General features: G+C 55.9%; 1 protein-coding gene across 2 annotated transcripts in view; it reads left to right on the forward strand.

The window, feature by feature from the left end:
* Positions 1-1,696: 1,696 nt before the first annotated feature.
* The window catches only part of PARVB (parvin beta), a 110,016-nt gene continuing 97,863 nt past the window's right edge, over positions 1,697-13,849 (forward strand). Inside the window, exon 1 of one of the 2 annotated variants that reach the window (XM_070599843.1) lies at positions 1,697-1,917. In XM_070599843.1, the coding sequence (XP_070455944.1) occupies positions 1,803-1,917 (115 nt within the window). In that variant the 5' untranslated portion in view covers positions 1,697-1,802. Of the gene's footprint in view, positions 1,918-2,136; positions 2,399-13,849 lie in introns of those variants that run through there. The other variant, XM_070599846.1, reaches the window with a different exon arrangement.

Raw genomic sequence — 13,849 nt, forward strand, 5'->3', positions numbered from 1 at the left:
CTCTGACCCTTCACTGTCCCTAACCCTGGCGTCCAATTATTCTCCAAATGTTGCAGTTGGCAGCCCTGAAAGCTCATTCTTATCTGTCCCTTCCTTCTGCCACTGCCTTTGTACTCGGCCTCTGCAACTCTGGCCTGGCCCAGCTCAGCAGCTCCAGAATGCTCTCCGGCTCTCGGTTTTGTTTCAATCCATCCCCTTCATCAATGCGATGTCTTAGGCCTCTGCCCAAACCCTTTCATTGGCCCAGGGCTCCTTGCACAGCATTGCTGACCTCAATCCCATCACCCCAAACACTCAGTCCACACCAGGCAGCTTGCCTTTCCTGTCCCGTCCCCTTCACATCTCCCAGGGGTGTGTCTTTACCCAGCATCCTCTCTCCATCTCTGTCCCTTCTGCCTGCTATTTCACCCTCAGCCCAGGTCAGACGTCCCTGTCCTGACAAGCCTCCTCCCCCCAGCCCTCTCCCTCTTTCCCTCCTGGTCCTCCTGCTCCCCTCCCGCCTGGCTGGGTTCCTAACTGCATGACCCCTGCATCCTGTGTCACTGCGGTCGTGCACGTTGTCCTGGATTACAAATGCCTGGAGGGCAAGGAGGACGGGGCCTGGCACCCACAGGCCAACACAAACATCTGCTGGACGGAACTGAAGGAGGCGCCCTGTGCCGTGAGGCCCTGAGCCAGCACAAAGGGAGATGGAAAAACCACCTCCGCCCCCAGCGCAGAGCTACACTCACCGGCTGCACCCGGTTGGGCCTCCACTGATAGTCCCTATCTCTGGGTCTGTGACCCCACCCTCATCTTGGGCCCAGCAGGAAACAGCCTTAACTCTTTCCACTCCTTTAAGTCTGGGGCTCCTGACACCCATGAGCATCTCTGGGAGTCTGTTCAGTTCCCTCCTCAGTCACCCGGGGCCTAGGAACTGGTCCCCCGCCCCAGCCTTACTCCTCCACCCGCTGTCACACAGGACCCAAAGTCAACTTTGTAGACCCAAGGCCATCACCCCACCTCGATCTTAAAATCCTTCCTCTGCTTCCAGTGCTTCCGAGCCCTGCCCTGCCTTCCTCTCCCCTCTCTGGGGCCCGCACTGTCCCCTCTGGTCCTGCTCGTCCCTGGACCTGAACACTCACCCCTGATTCCCCCGCCAGCGCTCCTTCCTGTGGCTTCACATGCCTTTCCCGGAAACGTCCTCATCTCCCCCAGCACAGAGTAAGGTGGTCCCTGAGGGTACCTATCCGCCAGCATTCCCCGCCATACTCGAAGCTTCTGAAGGCCGGGCACAGTTCACTGGGGTCCCTCGGCCCCAGGCCTGGTTCTGCGTGGAAGCTCAACATGTGAAATGACCCATGCGTGCGGTTACTTGCACATAGGCTGCGCGAAGGCGGTGGCCTTGGCTGCCACGCTCCCCACTGGAGCCCGGGCCCCATCACCACAGCCGGCCAAGCCCAGGGCTCCAACGTGCAGAACAAAAGGATGCAGAGTGAGCCCGGGGTCTGTGCCAGCCGCGGCACTTAGGAGCCGAGCCACCTCGTCACTTCTCCGAGAGTGAGCGTGGCGCGCAGCGTGGGAACGGCCGATGGGGCGCGGGCAGCCCCCGGGGGGACGCGGAGAGCGCAGAGCGCGGGCCGGTGCCGACCGCGGGCGCCGGGCGCTCCAGGGCTGGGGGCGGGCGCGGGGCGGGGGCCGGCGTTGCGGCCGCGCCCTCCCGGCCACTCCCCGGGCGAGCGGGCGGCGGCGGCGGCGGCGGCGGCGGCGGCGGCGGCGGCGACCGGGGCGGCTCCCACACCCGCTGCGCCCGCGCCCGGCCCATGTCCTCCGCGCCGCTGCGCTCGCCCGGCCCGCGGCCGCACAAGATGAAGAAGGACGAGTCGTTCCTGGGCAAGCTGGGCGGCACGCTGGCGAGGAAGAAGAAGGCCAAGGAGGGTGAGTGCGCGGCCGCCTGCCGCCCGCCTGCCGCCTCCAGCCGCGCACGCGCCCCGCGGGACCAGGCGCCGGCGGCCCGGCGCGCGCCCGCTCCCCGCTGCTGGCCCGCGCGCACGCGCCCCCGAATTCCTCCCGACCCGGTCGAGGGGCGCCCCAGCGCGCGCCCGCTCCCCCTGCCGGGCCCCGCGGGACCTTGCGCCCCGGGACCCGCTCGGCTGCCTCCCCGGCGCGCGCCCCCAGCCGGGCCCCGCGCGCACGGGCACCCACTCCCCGCCGGGCCTGCGCAGCGCGCAGCCGCGACCTTCAGGACAGGCTGTCACCCTCCTTCCTTCCTCCTCCCGAGACCTTTAAACGCTGGCGGGGGCCCAGCCGCGAGCCCGCCTGCCCGCCCCCCGCGGCGGCTCATCCAGCCCCTTCTGGGCTCCCGGCGTCGTGGAACGCGCGTCGCCGGCTCCTGCGGAGGGCAGGACCTCGAGCAAAGGTCGGGCGAGCCCCTAGTACGCGGCGGACAGTCTCCTGCCCACCCTTACCTGAGTCGCCATTTGTTTAGCGCCGTTCCTGAGCAGCACCGCCTGCAGGTCGCCTTCATCCGGCCGTGCGTGGTGACCCTTCATTCATAGAGCATCTGTTGACGCTCGCAGCTGGACGGGCACGGGTTGGGCCTGTTGGTGTTCTTGATGCGGTGCCCTGAACGGGGAGAAAGGAAAGGGGGCATGGCAGGCCTGCAGCAGGGACCACAGGCCCCCCCCCTCCCATTTTTTATCCCGTGTGCCCACGAAAATAATTATGAAAAACTACCCAGCTCCTCTTACATTTTTAACTATTTTAGAGGGAACATAACTTCGGGCGTCCTTGTGTTTTGCTTTAAATGCCCTGCTGTTCCCAGGCCTCTGGTGAGGGGAGGGGGCTGCATTCCTGAATTTTCCCGTTGTTCAGGCTGGGAGACCCTTCCCTGGGGCAGATCCCGGCTGAATGAGGGTGAGTCGTCCTTACAGAGAAGGGAAGGGGTGGCTGTGAAAAGGCAGGTGGGGAGGAGAAGCCCAGGGCTGGCCTCAGGCAGATCTTTGGGAAAGCAAGGACCCGAGGGAGAGGCGGGGGATGCAGAGTGGTTTCCTTAACCCTCCTGAGCCTTACTTGTGCCCCGGAAAGTCTCTCTGTACCTCCAGGGAGGCGCATACCCCTGGGACGCATGTACCCCGAGGATGGGACACGTGACCCCTATTAATCCCCCCAGTGTCTTCCCAGGGATGCTCGTGACACATTTACCTCTAGGGGATGGGTGTACCCCCATGCACTGGCCCCCCGGGATTTGTGGCGGGAGGTGCCCCCATGCGTTTCCCACCAGGGATGTTTTTACCAAATTAGATTCTGTGGTTCCCTAAGGCAGGGCCTTGTCACCTTCCTCTCCCAGAGTATTTCCAACACTCCTCTCTCAAGCCTTACATTTAGGGACCCAGACTGGCTTTGTTAATCTCCGTCAAGCCCTGCCTCCTAAATGAGATGATAAATGACAGTCACCTGTGCTTTATCATTCCTGCTGCCTCTCTGATGTGTCCTCATGTCACCACGCAAAATTGGGCTTTTCTTGCCCGATGTGCATAGACAATCAATTAATTATGGCATCAGCTTTTGGGAGAGAAATCAGCTTTATTCTGCAACATTGATCTGCAGGGAGATGGGGCGTGTGCCCTCGCATCTGTTTCCCCAATTCAGGATTTGGGGCAAAATTTAAGAGGTTAGAGGGAACAGGCTGGCACGTGGAAATGTTGGTGGGACAGATTTGTTTGGTAGGCCTCAAACATTTATGGTAAGGTTCTAAACGTTTATGGCAGGGTTCTAAACGTTTATGACGGGGTTCTAAACGTTTATGACGGGGTTCTAAATGTTTATGGCAGGGTTCTAAATGTTTATAGCAGGGTTCTAAACGTTTATGGCAGGGTTCTAAATGTTTACGGCAGGGTTCTAAACGTTTATGATGAGGTGGGGAAGGAATTCTAACACCGGGTCTTCCTGGAATGAGGGACCCCTCACTTCTGATAAGAATCCGGCTTTCAAATTCCAGCCCTGTCCTGGTCCTTGGGTTCCGTGGGGAGGAGGATTTTTGGTTTGAGGTCATTTCAGGTCAAGCTTTCTTCTTCTGTGAATGTGCTGTCTGCGTGAGTGCACATTTTCTGGACGGCGGTTCCCAATCACTGTTGATAGGGATGGGGTCCTCGAACTGGTCCCGGGGGGCCTGCGGTTATACTCGCTTGCAGTCATCCTCGACATAAACGACATTCCCCTCCCAGCTCCTTCAGCCTAGGAAGGAGAGACGGACAAGGCTCTTGCTTTCCTGGAACAAGGACTCAGTCGGAAACAGTAAACCGACCAACAGAACTCTAACAGTCTGCACCCTGAAGAAGATGCAATAGGACCGTCAGAGGCCTGGGGAGACCCCAAAGGGGGATGTTTGGGTTGAGACCAGAGGGAACCTACAAAAGAAATCTTTCACAGAATGGCAAGTAGGTAGAATGTTCCGGTTGATTACAGCTTTTTACAGGTGACGTTTACGTCCTCGTAATAGGAGGAACACAGACCGGAAGTAATGGATTGTCCCAAGGGCCAAAGCAGAGCGCTTCTTGTCCTTGCTTGTGTGAACCAGTGTGCGCCTCGAAAATTCAGGGCCAGTCTGGTTTAATGTCAGTGCACCCCGAATCCGATGGTCAGAAGCATCCTGTGATGGGTAAAATAGGCATGAAAACAGCAGACGGAGCGAGATGCCTGTGGTAGGGCTGTTGTTGCTTTTTGTGTGAGTTCGATGGGTGCCCTGCCTTGGTTCTCCAAGCTTTGGTGCCCGGCACCCTTAGGGGTCCCCCATACAGACAAAAGGCTGCGAACACTAATTGGGCTCAGATGCAGGAATCAGGGGAGGGGCGGGGCTTGGAAGGGCTTAGTGGCTTCCGTCAGGTCTCCTGGGAAGTAGGGAAGGAGTCAGAGGCGGGCGGCCGAGATGGGAAGCCTGGATAATGAGGTCCTGAATAATTGAGAGTTGCCAGGATTCCTGCAGGCCTGTTGCCTTGGCAACTGTGCCATTCCTGGGGTTCCTGAGCCAGAACAGGTCCTGGCCGAGACCTGGGGCCCCTGTGGGATGGTGCTCATTTGCTTACCAGGGAAGGATCAGGAAGAGGGTGCTTATGGCTTCTCTGGGACTGCCACCTGCACAGTGGGTTTCATTTCCTTCTTTGTTAGAAAGTTGAGGGTGAAGTCAGGGTTGTGGCTGAAGGTGAGGCCCCTGTAAGGGGGGGCGGGGGTGGAGGATGCTGGGAGGAAGTCAGAGATTTGGGGAGCCTGGAGGCGTTCGACCCTGCGCAGGCTGGTGGAGCTCGTGGCTGGACAAGGCACGGGGGGGCGTGTGGGGTGCATGTCTTCCATGGGAGATCATTTTAGGAAATGCATCGCCCTGGGGTTTGGATGAACCAACGTAGGAAGTCCCCGTGAATGAATTCACGGCATGATTAAGGCCGACGTTCTACGGGAGGGAACCAAGTCGTGTCATATGGTGGCCCGGTTCCAAAAACGAAACTATGACTAACTGGGCACGGGGAAAAGTGGAAAGGGACACTTAAAAAAAAACCCGGGGGCCGCCTGGTGGCGCAGTGGTTAATTTTGCACGTTACGCTTCTCGGCAGCCCGGGGTTCGCCGGTTCGGATCCCGGGTGTGGACATGGCACTGCTTGGCAAACCATGCTGTGGTAGGTGTCTCACGTATAAAGTAGAGGAAGATGGGCACGGATGTTAGCTCAGGGCCAGGCTTCCTCAGCAAAAAAGAGGAGGATTGGCAGCAGTTAGCTCAGGGCTTATCTTCCTCAAAACAAAAACAAAAACAAAAAAACCCCAAGTTCCCAGTTTGAAGGCCTGGGGACTTTCAGGAGCAACTTATTAAAAGCTGGTTTGGTTTTACTGGAGCTTGCAGAGCAGGCGCAAATGAAAGACTCTGCATGCCAGGTCCCCCTGCTGACGGTGGAGGGGAAGCCCCATAGGTCAGCAGGCCAGGAGGTGGGGTGAGGGGCCCCCCCGTGACGCCCCAGCGGCCTGCCATGTAAAGTCCTTAGAGGAGGGTGACCAGCTCTGAGGCCAGTGAGGCCCTGGATGGAAGAGTCTGGAGAGAGTCCACTGCACCCGTTTGTCACGAGAGGTCCCCGTCTGCACTCAGGCCCCCGCCCCTCTGCCCAGACACCAGTGACCAGCGTTGGGACTGCTCAGAGAGCCGGGACCACCGGAGCCAAACTCCGAGTTTCTGTCCCTCCTTCTTTTTTGGAGAAAGAAAGCATTAAGGAGGTTCCTATTCCCTGATCGTCTTTTTTTTTTTTTTTTTTGTAAATATATTTTTTAGAGCAGTTTTAGGTTCACGTTCCTCATGACTTCTGACGTGGTGTCTCTTTTCCTGTGCTTATGTGCCCTCTGTATCTCTTCTTAGTGAAGTGTCTGTTCAGATCTTTGGCCTGTATTTTTTTGTAAAGATTGGCACCTGAGCTAACAACTGTTACCAATCTTCTCTCTCTTTTTTTTCCTGCTTTTTCTCCCCAAGTCCCCCCAGTACCTAGTTATATATTTTAGTTGTGGGTCTTTCTAGTTGTGGCATGTGGGATGCCGCCTCAGCGGGGCCTGATGAGCGGTGCCATGTCTGTGCCCAGGATCCAAACCAGTGAAACCCTGGGCCGCCGAAGCAGAGCACGCGAACTTAACCACTGGGCCGCGGGGCCTGCCCCCTGGCCCGTATTTTAATCGAGTCGTTTGATTTCTTATTGTTGAATTGTAAAGGTTCTTTCTATATTATGGATACAAGTCCTTTATCAGATAAGGCTTCTGTAAATATTTTCTCCCAGTCTGTGGCTTGTCTTCTGGTTCTCTTGACCTTGATTGTCTTCTAAGCATTTGATGCAGAAATAGAGATAAATGAGCCAGATATTGATTGAGGTCTCATGAACTAGGTCTCGAGAAACCGCTTGGTGGCTGTGAGCTTGACCTGAAGTTTGAAGGTATTAATGTTTTTTTGTGGACCTTAAATAACTCAGATCTCGAAAGTCCTACACCACCAACTGTTAACCCCAGTGACTTCCCTTCTGATCACACGGTCTCTATAGAGTGACCAGCTGTGTAGACGCCGCGCCACCCGCTTAAACAGTGCTCTGTCGTAAGCATCGCTGGACCCAGATGCTGTGTAATTTAGCCCAGCAAGGCAGGAATCTACCCCCGTTTTATAATTGAGCAAACACAACCTGACCCAGGAGACACTTCCCGGCAGTTTAAGCCAGTGGTTCTAGCTGGGGGGGATTCTGCCCCCAGGGAATTGGCAGTGCCTGGGGACACTTTGCACGGTCACGAATGGGGGTGGGGGTGCTATTGGCATCTAGTAGATGGAGGCCAGAAAGGCTGGTGAACATCCCCCAGCGCACAGGTCGGCCACACCCCACAGGGAGCTACGTGGCCCCAAGTGTCTGAGCATCCTGCCGAGGAGGAGTGCCGTGTTTCTCTCCGGAGGTGTCTGAGAACTCCAGGAGAAGGTCGATGGGGAAGCCACTCAGGGCCCTCACCTGTCGGAGTCTGGAAGCACCCCCCAGAGCCCCACTGAGAACCTGCCCTGGGCCCACACCCAGCGTCTGGGGGTCTCAGTTCAGTTTACTGAGGGGAGAGTCCACGTGGCACACGTGGCCGGGCCAGCCGGGCGCAGGGAGGTGTGGTACAAACACAGGAACCAGCTGGTGAGTGGGGGTCCTGGCAGGGGGCAGATTCCCAGATCGGGGCATGGGTGTGTCCTTGGCAGACCACCGCTCTGCGGAGGTAGAGAGCTGCTGTGTGAGAAGAAATGGAAACTTTTTTGTGAAAGCTCAAAGGAAGTGCAAATCAAATCTTCCAAAATCGCACATAGACAGGAAGCGGGTGGCAAGGGTGGAGCGGCCCCCGTCCCAGGACAGCAGAGGGAGGAGGGGAGCTCAGAGAGCCTAGGGACACAGGTGAAAGAATCCTCACCTGGCAGGCCGGGTGGTGGCGGTGACCCGGCCCTGGCCTGTCTGCAGGAGCCTGCGGGCTGGGGGGCAGGGCCAGCCAGGGTGGTAAGTGAGAGGACATACAGCCTGGGCTTGGGGTCTGGGTTCCGGCTGGAGGAGGCGGCCTCTTGGTTGCATGTACAGCATGACTAGGAATTAGCTGGGGGCCGGGGGCCATGGGGCTCCTTGCCAGGGGCCTTGGGGGAGACTCCAGCCATCCCTTTGGGGAAGTGCAGGCAGGTCATAGCGGCTGGGCTGTGGTCATCTCGGGCACGTGGGAGCAGCGGCCCTAGGGGTGACCTCTAGGGGTGATGTGCGAGTGCCCAGCCTCGGTTACTCCGGAACATCTGGAGGCTGCAGTGTGGACCGGACAGGCGTGAACGTGGGTGCAGGCCGAGATGGGTGTCCCTGGGCAGCGCCGTGGGGCTGGAGGACGCCCGGTTCTTGAGACCTGGTGAGGAGGGAGCAGCTGCAGGCCCTGAGGTGGGGCGGTGGCCAGAGGCTGCTCTGAGCATTGAGGAACTTGGCATAAGAACAGATTAGAGGAGGCACGGTTCTGCAGGACCCCGTCCCGGCCCCCTCTTACTCACGGCTGATGCACCTGGGCTGGCGGTAGAGTTTGCAGCCCGGTTCAGGACGTTTGTATAGAGGCCCGATTGGGACAAATAGCGACCTTGAAGTGATTTCTACGTACTGCTTTCTAGCAGATAGCAACAGCCCCTCTAACTTACCTTTAAAGATAAAAATGGAAAGTATTCTTCTTTGTGGCAAGATATAGGAAAAGGATTTGTAAGGAGTTTGGTTTCCTTCGGGCAGGCGAGAGAAGGACTCTGGGCGTTCTTTGTGTTTCCAGCACCCTCTTTGCTCATGTGATCCCTTAGACAACATCCAGGACCCTCAGAAAGTTAACTACATATCGTGGTTAAGGTTGGTCGGACTCCTGACCTATGAGAAGGGAAAGAGAGTGGCTGGTGAGAAGTGGAGTGATGTAAGCAGGTGAGGGACCGGGGTCACAGACACGGTGAGTTCTAGAATGTCCTATGGGAGGAAAAGTCAGTGTAGGTCCTGTTTGGATCCTTTGAGCTGTGGGGTTCTCTGCAGACCCTGCTAAGGAGAGAAAAACGATTCCACGTCTCTTTCTGCACTTTCTTGGTGGGGGCAGCTCTCGGTCCAGAAGGGGCCATCGGGTCCTCTGCGGCTCTGTCCAGCTCCTGTGTTGCAGCATACTCCTTAGGGAGGGGGCTGGAAATCACTGTGGTGTTTTTCCTCTCTCTGGCTGACAGGAAGTGGCTTTCAAGGGGGGCTTGGCGTGGCTTTGTCAAGTTTCCTTTGACTATTATTCTGATTATAATCTTCAAATCCAGCATTTCTCATTGTTTGTTCCACCGTTGTCCGGTGGGGGGGGGGGGCATTTAAGAGAGGAGCACGTACACACCAGCTTGTGCTGCGCTGGGCTCTTTTCTTGGCGGCCTGCTGAAATCTCTCGGAAACTTAGCTTCAGTGGAGGATGGAGAGAGCGGCCCTGGGCCCGGAGTGATGCTGTCCATCACTGCGTGCTGAGGTGGCCTCTTCTAGGAAGAGCGAGCTCTCTGTGGTCCTCCTAGCATCTTGGTGATACCCGTGTGGTCCCAGAGGAGTCAGGTTGCCTTGGCAACGCCACACTCATTAGAGGAGCTCTGCTTTCAGTTCCTGTCTCCACTCCCTGAAATTAATATTTATTGCACATCCCAAAGTTGCTTACATTGCACTCCCCGTCCAGTCACCAAAATAATTAAGGGATGTTTATAAGCTGTAAGTCGGGGAGCACCTGCTGTGTGCGGTTTTTAAAGGCTCCGTTAGATTGATCGCCTCCCATTGTGGTTGGCAAAGGGCAGGTACCCCTAGCTGGCTATTTTCTTGTTTTCAAATACAGGGTTCTGTCAAATAAATGATGTACCCTAAGAAAGCTTGTTTTCTGTTTGCATTGGCTGTACCACTTTTTAGGTTTCAGATGAAAAATTGCTTTACCTCCTAAGGAATGTTTTCATTTGAGCCTCTGTGGGGGCTGAAAAACATTAGTACACTTAAGGACACATTGTAACTGTGTGTTGGCCCAGTGCCATTGCTCTGCTATCTGTAGTAATTGCTGTTGGGATAAGACATCATAAACGTGGGATGCCATCAACTCTGGACGTTTTTGGTGGCTTTTGCATCGAGAGACACTTTAGTGACACAGATTCAAAAGAGAGGCCTTCGGGTTAGAAGAAAAACGGGATGAGCTGAGGTTCTGGCAGCGTCCAGGCTCTGGGGCACGGTACCCGGGAGTCATGTGATCAGCTCTGGGAAGCCGGCGGAGTCTTTTAATTTTCTCCCAACTCTGGGTGTCCCGGCCATGGGGACCCCTTTGAGTCTATGTTTCACCTGTGAGTTTTAAAGCTTTGGGGCCTCCCGTCCATGTTTGTGAGGTGGGGAAGTGGGGCAGACACCTGCTCTGCATTTCCCAGCTGATGGTCTCGGCTCACGTCCTTGCTCCATGGGTCTGTTACTTCCTCTCGCTAAGCCTCTGTTCCTCACTGGGCCTGGTGGCGCTTGCCCTTGGGTGATGTGAGGGTAACATGTGATGAAGAAGATGAAGTCTTATCAGCAATTGGGGCCAGCACTCAGCAAGTGTTAGCTGTTGATAAAACGTTGACCAGCTAGGGTTTTGACACAGACACCAGCCTCTAGAGCTGGTTAGTGGTAGAGCGGGGGTGGCAAGGTAGTCTCCACCTGAGGGCAAACTCAGCTCGATTGATAATGACTGCCTGCCTCTGTGTTAAGAAGGATTCTGAGGCTGCGTCTGGACTCATGGGGGGAAGAATGCTGAGACTAATTAGTCAAGCCTGCAATGCATACGAGAGGGTTCATTGCTGAGTAATTGTCACCCCCAGAATAGAAGCCTCTTCTCACTCTGGTCCTGTATCATTTCAACAGCTCTGGCTGCTGCTCTCCCTTGGTGTTCCATGCAGCAGGGGGTTGGTTGTTGGTAACAAAGTTACGTAAATCCTTTAAAATAGTTGCATTGGAGGACTGTTGGTATCCTCGTTCTTCCCCTGCCTGCTGTGGCCGGGAAGCACGGTGCACACTCACTGGAAGTGTGCGCTGCAGAGATATGCCGCGTCCCTTACGTTTGCAGAGCGGCAGGTGGTTCCGAGCTGGAATGCTGTGTGCCTGGACTGTGGGACCAGCCCGGGGGGGCCTCAGGAGGCGTCCTCGCCCCTTTGGCTCCTGGGTGCTGCCTTCCAGCCTCAGCAGTCAGGGACGTCGTGCAAACCGTGCGGTTTCTAACGCCCGCGTGTCAGCGGTTGAATGCATGCCTCCTTCAGCCTGGACGTTTGGAAATGATGCTCTTGGTTTGCATCTCTGACCTCTTGCTTGCTGGTCACCCCGAATCGGTCAGGGATGTTGGCTTCCCTAAGGAAGGCGTCTGAGTGGTTTATGCCTGTGGTTTTAAAAAGTTAAATGTTTTCATGCTTGCATGCTTGCTTTCATTTGAAAAATTATAATTCTGAAAGATCTGGGTTTTCCTCTGTAAGTTACTGACAAGTTAAAGAGGGCAGGAAGGTTCCTGACTCCCAGGCTCAACCACACAGCCTGCTCGACTCGAACGCTCCCGAAGCAGCTGTCCTCCTAGACGGACCCGCGGCTGCCCTCGGTGTTTGCGCGTCTCACGTCGCGGTGGCGCGCTTTAAATCTGCGGCCGGAGCATCCTCTGAGCAGGCTGGGGAAGGGAACCGTGCTGGGGGTGCCTGCGGTTTATGGTCGGGGTAAATGGAATTTGAGGGGCATCTTTCCCAAAGCTTTATTCAAAGTGTCTTCATCCTCTGTTTTTTCTTTTTCTGAAAATTAATACTATCTTTCAAAGTAAGACCTGAGCAAACCCGTACTTGACATATACAAGCTTAATAGAAGCTCATCTGAGAAGATGTAAGGAAAAAGTTAAAAAACAAACAGAGTGGCATCTCCAGTAGTCACGTTAGTGGCCGAGACTCGGGCCCTTGTGAGGTCCCAGGCACGGGGCTCAACCCCTCCTGCGTTACCTTGTTTAGTCCTCACACAAGCTTGGCGGTAGGTCCCACGTGGTCATTCCCATTTTTCAGATGAGCAAACAGAGGCTGGGAGAAGTGGAGGCCCTCGGTCGCATGGCCAGCCAGTGAGAATGAAACCCTGGCAGGCCGGCTCTTGGTTGCCGCCAACCCCGCTGCACTGGGAGAGCTGTTCAGCTGCGATCAATCTTCCCCGCTGGCTCAGAGTGAAACCGTTGCCATTCCTGGCGTTTAGGATGCGCTCGTCCCCAGTGGTAGGAAGATGCTCTGAAGGAGACAAATGAGATCCGTTTTGTGCTGAATGGACCCGTTGGTGTTTACAGAAAGAAGCCAGGACCCCGGCGGCTGCTCCAGGACTGAGTCCAGATCCTCGCTGGCCTTCTGCTGTCTGCCCAGCTCTTGGCCGGTGGCCTCCCGTCCTCCTTGGCTCGGGGCCTCGCGCACGCCGTTCAGTGTGCTCCGGGGCCCCTCTGCCCCGTCGGCTTAAACGTCAGCCTCCAGCAGGCTGGGGCCGCTCTGTCCGCCTGCAGCACCGTGTCCTGTATGTTCCTGCCAGAGACTGTGGGCTCGGTGCCCGTCCTGCCCCAGCCTGGGCCCCAGGCCTGCTGTGTCCTTGCATCGGGAGCCGGTCAGGAGAAGAGCTCTTTGGCCGTTTAAGGTGGTCTCAGTGTGTTTGCTGAGAAAGCAAGAGGCAGTCTGTATGGGGCAGTGGTTAGGGCCGCGGACTGATCTTGGGGGCCCAGCCATGGGGTTTGAACTGGTCCTGCTGTGCTCTGGGGCTTTGACCTTGGAGAACGTACTTCCCTGCCCTGTGCCTCAGTTTCCTCTTCTGTAAAGAGTACTTAACTCATAGGGTTATTGGGGAATTACGTGAGTTATTGAAGGAAATGCTGTATTTCATTTTCTCCCGTAGAGTGGGAGAAAATATTGTTAGGATTCTGGTACCAATTCCACATCTGGCCGCCAACTATGATTCTGATGGCAATTCCAATAAGTTGTTTTTTCCCCACACCAAGCAGTTCTCCGACACCAGCTTGTGTCCTACAGTTCAGCTCAGTTCTAGCGGGAGATGGCATCAGATCCCGCGGGTAAACGGCCCAGTCTCACACGACTGTGCCCACTGCAGACCCCGATCACAAGTTCAGGAGGTTCCCAGGGCCCCTCCTCGGGTCCTATTAATTTGCCAGAGCGGCTCAGAGGCCGCAGAGAGCATGTTACTTCTAGATGACCAGTTTGTCGTAAAAGGAACAGCCAGATGGAAGAGACGCGTGGGGCAGGGTGTGTGGGAAGGGGCGTGTCGCTCTCCCACATGTCTCTGTGCGTGTTCGCCAACCCGGAAGCTCTCTGCACCCCGTCCTTTGGGGTTTTCTGGGGGCTTCGGTACATAGGCGTGATTGATCAATCACTGGCCATTGGTCATTGAAGGTGATCTCGAGCCCCCTCCTCCCTGGAGGTCCAGGCTGGGACGGGAAGTTTCAACTCTCCAATAACGAGGTTGGCTCCACTGGCAAGCAGCCCCATCCTAGGTGACCGAGGGGCTTTCCAAAAGTCGCCTCCTTAACATGACTAAAGACATCTTCATCCCTCTCTTCACTTAGGTAATTCCAAGGGTTTTAGGAGCTCTGTGCCCGGACCAGGAGGAAGACAAAATATATATTTCTTATAAATCACAATGATCACAGTTTCCAAACACACGTCTATAAGGACTGGTGTCCAGAACATGCAAAGAACTCCTATAACTCGATGATAAAAGACAATCCAAAAAAAGAGTAGACAAAAGGTTTGAACAGATACTCCACCAAAGAAGATGCAGGCTGATATGTATCTGGAACAGACTCAGCA

This window comes from Equus przewalskii, chromosome 29, assembly GCF_037783145.1.
Source record: "Equus przewalskii isolate Varuska chromosome 29, EquPr2, whole genome shotgun sequence".
NCBI lineage: Eukaryota > Metazoa > Chordata > Mammalia > Perissodactyla > Equidae > Equus > Equus przewalskii.